This window comes from Octopus bimaculoides, chromosome 3 (assembly GCF_001194135.2).
Source record: "Octopus bimaculoides isolate UCB-OBI-ISO-001 chromosome 3, ASM119413v2, whole genome shotgun sequence".
NCBI lineage: Eukaryota > Metazoa > Mollusca > Cephalopoda > Octopoda > Octopodidae > Octopus > Octopus bimaculoides.
Genome location: NC_068983.1, coordinates 70,242,435 through 70,248,508, shown reverse-complemented (window position 1 = coordinate 70,248,508; position 6,074 = coordinate 70,242,435). Strand labels below are relative to the sequence as shown.

The window sequence follows — 6,074 nt, the reverse complement described above, 5'->3', positions numbered from 1 at the left end:
TCTATCCCAAGTTTCCTCATTGACCACCAGATAAGGGATCGGGGGACCATAAAAGAAATGAAAATAGTTTTTTAAAATTTTTAGGTTGTTCAGTGAAACATTTGTCTGGTAGACTGAAATATGATTGTGAATGAGGTTTTTTCATATAACACATATCTAATATCCCTCCAAAAGAAAAAAAAAACTGAAGTTTTTAAAATGCAGAAATTATTGTCTTTGTTTTTACTTAGATTAATAATGTTGACCATGCCAATCCTAACAAAAACTGAATTGCAAAATCTGAAAATCCCTATTGCTACCTCCATACATCATTAATGATAGTAATCATACATCATCTGGTAACTGTTGTAATAGAAGTCAATTGTTTAGTTGATGTTGAATAACCTAGGACAAGTCAGCTTCAGTAAACCTATTGAACAGAGGCCGCTGATCAATCACTGCTTCAAGTAGAGACTATTTCATTTTTTATTGTGTTAACAACATTATATTAAGAAGACTTTATACAGCTTCTTCCATGAATTAATATTTAAACAGATGGTCAGAGTTTGTTCCGAGAGTAGTGTCTATTATATTATGCAAGTAAATTGACTATAGAGCATGTCATATATATGGCAGTTAATTTGCATGAAAATAGCACACAGATACATACCATAATCAGTATTCTCTGGTTCACCACTGCGAGAAGGCCAGAAGCAAGGTGTCTAAAAGAAAAATAGAAATAAATAAATAAATGTCTAATTAGATTGAAATGAGGAAAGTTAACACTCTAACTACATGGAAATACAAGTGGAAAGAATTTGTAAAACTATCTGACATATATTATAAGCAGGACAGTATTGACACTATCACTTTTACTTTATAACTCATGCATTCTATGACTCCAAGTTTCATGCCACATCATCATCATCATCATCATCATCATTATTGTTTTCAAATCCACTTCTTCCATGCTGATTTGGTTTGTACAAAGTTCATCAAAACAGCATTCAGTGGTTGGATGCCTTTCCTGCAGCCAACACTGCTAACCAACACGCCAACCAACCAAACAACCTATCCATTTATAGATGAAGAATTATACTAAAAACACAAATAAATAAGGCATTATAAAAAAAGAGTAAACGAAAAAACTGAGAATTAACAGACATTATTTCCTGGAATGTGACACAAATGAAAGCAGAAACCCAGTGTTTATTTTTCAGTATTTAATAAGAGAAGCAGTGTCCATATTTCTTTTTATGGCTGATACAGTTGAATGTTCAGTTCAAATGTTTGTAGGGATTAATGTCAATAAGTGAAACATGGTGTGCAGAGGACTTCTAGTAGGGTGTAATTTGAGAAAGGAAGTGTTTAGTGCCAAGAATGTAAAAGATGTTTTGGTTTAGATGTTTCCATACATTTTTCCAAAGGTTAAAGCATTATGTTTGTGGTTAGAGTGAAAGACAGCTACAAATTGTGAGACAAACAACAGGAACTCAAGATGTCTGTTGCACATAAAGTGACTGAGTCTATAAATGTCGCTGTAAACTGACTCTTACAAGCTGACCATGGCTTTTATCCACAGCAAGCCATAAAATACCTCTAGATTATTAGATGAATTGAAATAGTCAATCATACATGAGAAGGAAGGAAGGAGAAAAGAAAAAAAAGCAAGAGAGTGACTGATAGAAAGAAAGAAAGGAAGAAAGACAACAAAGAGGAAGAAAATGAAATGAAGAGAAAGAAATCAATCGATGAAGCAGTAAGAAGAATGAAAGAGAAAGTGAGAATAGAGTGAGAGAAAATAAAAGAGAGAAAGCAAGATATTTTTGTCAACTGATCACATAAGAGTATGTTTAGCATATAAGATTGGTAAATACAGAAATAGGCCCTTAGACAGCCATAACAAATAGATTCAAGAGAAAATAAAGACAAGGAGGCAGAGAAGCGGAAGTAGAAAGACCAAAAATAATATCCATTTAATTTATATGTCAAGAGAAAATGTGATATCATGTATAAGCAGAACAGCACAACATGAATAGAAGGATAAGACAGATTGTCCAGTCACTGTAATTTTGGTAGTAAAGTGAAAAATCAGAGTCAAGAAGGTGAGACAAATAATCATTGAGATGAAGGTGAATAGAGAAGCATTCAGTGCTTCGAGAAGATGAGATGAAAAGAGAAAAGAAAGGAAGACACTATGTTGAAAGATGTCCAGCTGAAATGATCATCAAAGAGACTGAAAGCTATCAGTGGAAGCAGAATTAGTGCTAAGTGCTACTGTTGACACTAACATCTCAAGTGTAATCCAATCAAGACTAGATAAAAGGTGTCAATAAAAGGGCCCTGACAGATGCGGAATGGAAAAAGTTGAAAGGAGGAGTTTTATCCTAATGGATGCTTGGATTGAATATCATTATTAGCTCAGAAATACCATACATTCCTACTAGTGATTTCTGTTGGTATAGTGACTGTTGTTGTTGAGTCCCACATCACACCTAACTTAGCACAGTGACTTCAACTTCTAACTCCACTCTTTGCCTCTTGTACCGTTACTATAGTTTCTTGAAGCTACCTGTTCTCATGCCACCTCCACTTAGCCTCTTTTCATTCAATCATATCTTTTTCCTATGTCATTCAAATTATGCCAGCCTCACCCATCCCACACTAAGAACACTTCCCAGTCCTTTCTTCCTAGAATAACAGTTCTCTGGAATTCCTTTCACAGACATGGTTTTCCCTCATCTGTTGATTTACAATTGTTCAAGAGTAAGATGTTAAAAGTAAGTATGTATGTATCAACCATAGTTGATACATATATACATGCATATGTATGTATGTGTGTATATATTGGGTTGGCAACTAAGTTCTCGCTGTTTTTTTAAATTTTGGAATCTGGCAACTAAGTTCCCACCGTTTTTTAAATTTTGGAATTTATTTTTTTCGAGAATTCTATTTTTAAATCATTTTGGAATCTATTTTGTTTTTTTCTTTTCTAGCTAATTTTAATTAATTCTTGTTTATTTTCAGCTCATTAAAATGGAATGTCAAGTTAAGAAAAACAAGCATTTTCGACACCTCCTTTTTGTTTTGATCAAGGTTCTAAGGCTGCAAAAGATGCTCGCGACATTTGTGCTGTGTATGGAGAGGGTGCCATAGCTGAAAGAACCACTCATGGTTGGTATGCCAAGTTCAAAAATGGAAATTTTGACCTCAAAGACACACCTCATTCTGGCCATCCAGTTGAGTTCAATGAAGAGCGATTAAACCAAATGTTGCATGAAAATTCTCGTCAAACGACAAGGGAACTGGCAGAGAAAATGGAATGCTCCCACACTGCTATAGAGAAGCATCTTCACTCGATGGGAAAGGTTCAGAAGCATGGAGCATGGTTTCCGCATGCTTTAAGTGACAACAACAAGAATCAACGAGCCACAATCTCTGCTGGTTTGCTTGCTCGTCACTACTCAACTCATAGACACAAGCAATGATTTCTTTACCGAATCATTACTGGTGATGGAAAATGGTGCCTGTACATCAATATGAAGCAGTGTAAGGAATGGCTTAGCCCCGGTAAACGAGCAACACCGCGCATGAAACAAGATCTTCATCCGCATAAAACGATGTTGTGCATATAGTGGGACTGGGAAGGGATTATCCATTACGAATTGCTTGAACAAAACCAAACGGTCAATGCGGAACTCTATGTTCAACAGATGGAACGACTCAACACGGCTATTCAAGAGAAAAGACCTAATCGGCAGCATGGAGTCCTTCTGCTGCACGACAACGCCTGCCCTCATATCACCAATATGACCAAGGAAGTCATTCAAACGCATGGCTGGAAAGTACTGCCACACCCGTCATACTCTCCTGATTTGGCACCAACAGATTTCCACCTCTTTCAAATGCTATGCATAGAGTTTCATTCATTACTGATGCAGAATTGAGAGCTTGGTTGGATCAATTTTTCGAGTCGAAATCAGGTGATTTCTACCAATGAGGTATTGAAAATCTTGTTGAACATTGGGAAGAAGTTGTAAACAACAAGAGTGAATACATTATTGATTAATTAGTTGTTATTTTTTATTAAACCTTTTAAAAAATTTGAATTTTAAAAAATGGCAGGAACTTAGTTGCCAACCCAATATGTATGTATGCATGTTCATAAGATAAAATAAATTCTAGGGAAACTGATGGTCATCTGCATCAGGAAGGCATATTATATGAGAAAAGCATGTAACAGAAAGAGTACAGCAAAGCCGTCGGAAGTGGAAGACCCAAAATCTTGGACAGAATGATTCTATGTTGTCATCTGTTTCTAATCAGTTTCGGTGAAATTCTCAAACATAGTTTACATGAGAACATATACTTTGTTTTTATGTATCTTCTATTCCTTTTCAACTTATAGATGTACAGACACACAGACGTTGAGCTTTATTATATAGATATAAGATATATATATATACACACATACATACATACATACATACATGTATATATATAAGTACATAATATGTGTGTGTGTATGTGATCCTTGTTGTTCCTTGCCAAAAGGATTTCTACCAACTTTGCAGAATCTGCTTTTCTTCGTCATTGGTTCTGTAATCCATAAATAATATCACCAAAAAGAAAGTGTCCACCTTCATTGCCTGATTTACGTCCCACTTTGTACTACACACTCTCGGCCAATCCCTTTCCAATCTTCTCCCTTCTCTCTCTTTTAGGTTTGTCACATATGCTAAGAGTAGAAATACTTCCAGCTACTTCAAACAAACAAGACCATTTGCCCTAATAATGTCCCTTCTATTACACTTAAACATGTCCCAGAACTTGCTCCCTCACCCCACCAAACTTGTAATCTTTCACTCTCAATAGGGATATACCCTGAAATTTGGAGCTCTTCAGTATCTCCCATTCCCCCCAAAAAAAGCAACCACTCTGATCCAGCCAATTATTACCACATTGTTCCCACTCTAACATCTCTGAGCTAATATAGACAACAGTTAATTAGGATACTTTCCACTCAAATCTGTGTATGTGTGTGTGTGTGTCTCTCTCTCTCTCTCTTGTGACCACCAGTTTAGCACTTGCAGAGTCATTCAGTTGTTTACCTGCAATTGTTCATGAAGAACAATGACTACATCAACCTCACTGATCTTAGAGTCTGTAGACACCCACACACTTTCTTCCTTCTAACAAAACCAGTTAAAAAAAGAAACAATCTGTTGTAGTTATGTAATCTTGGGTCAGCACTTATTGAACTGACAGTCCTATTATCAGATGTATTCTAGATGTAAGCATCCTAATTTTTTATATATCCCACAGTACATTAATTATGGTACCCTTCTCTTTTTAAAGTATGGGATATGATTTGAGTGACATTTTACTGTTTCAAGATTTCTTGCATGTTCATTCCACATGGAAGCTTTTGGTTTCACATTAGGTTTGACACCAGATGTTGCTAATGTAGAACTAGAAATTGTTAACTCACTAATAGTTAGTTGTTATATCAGCCAAGAATCCTTGACCCTTCCAAAATGTTTGACCATGTCAAGCATTCGCAGAAAGGATCAATAATTTAGCTTTCCTAAAACCAAATTGGGTAGAAACAAACACAGTGAGAAAAAATATGAAGATTCTAATTAAAATCAATGATAGTCAAAGAACAATTGAAACTATATCTATTCCAATATGTATGCACAATCTGTCTCTAATTAAGAAAAAAAGATTTGCACAGATAAGAGTCTACCCATAGTCAGAGATGTGTACTTAGATAAATCAGTACATAACTACAAATAAATGCTTCAGTTAATAATGAATTAACCAACAATAAGAAAAGATATGAAATTCCAATTTCAGACTAGCATACTGTTACACTCTAGATCTAATCAAAATACCCATGCTCTCATTTAAGACCAACGACTTATTTCAACAGAGCATTTCAAAGCCAATGTATGTACACACACATATATATATATATATATATATACATTTGTACATATATATATATATATATATATATATATATCAAATCGTCCAACCCGTACTAGCATGGAAAGCGGACGTTAAACGATGATGATGATGATGATGATGAT

The 6,074-nt window shown here is 35.1% G+C and overlaps 1 protein-coding gene across 4 annotated transcripts in view; it reads right to left on the bottom strand.

The window, feature by feature from the left end:
• LOC106883361 (regulator of G-protein signaling 7) overlaps positions 1-6,074 on the bottom strand; it is a 483,378-nt gene that overhangs the window by 190,675 nt on the left and 286,629 nt on the right. For all 4 annotated transcript variants that reach the window (XM_052966211.1, XM_052966212.1, XM_052966213.1 and 1 more), the window contains exon 5: positions 650-701. In XM_052966211.1, coding sequence (XP_052822171.1) covers positions 650-701 — 52 coding nt within the window. The remainder of the gene's footprint in view (positions 1-649; positions 702-6,074) is intronic.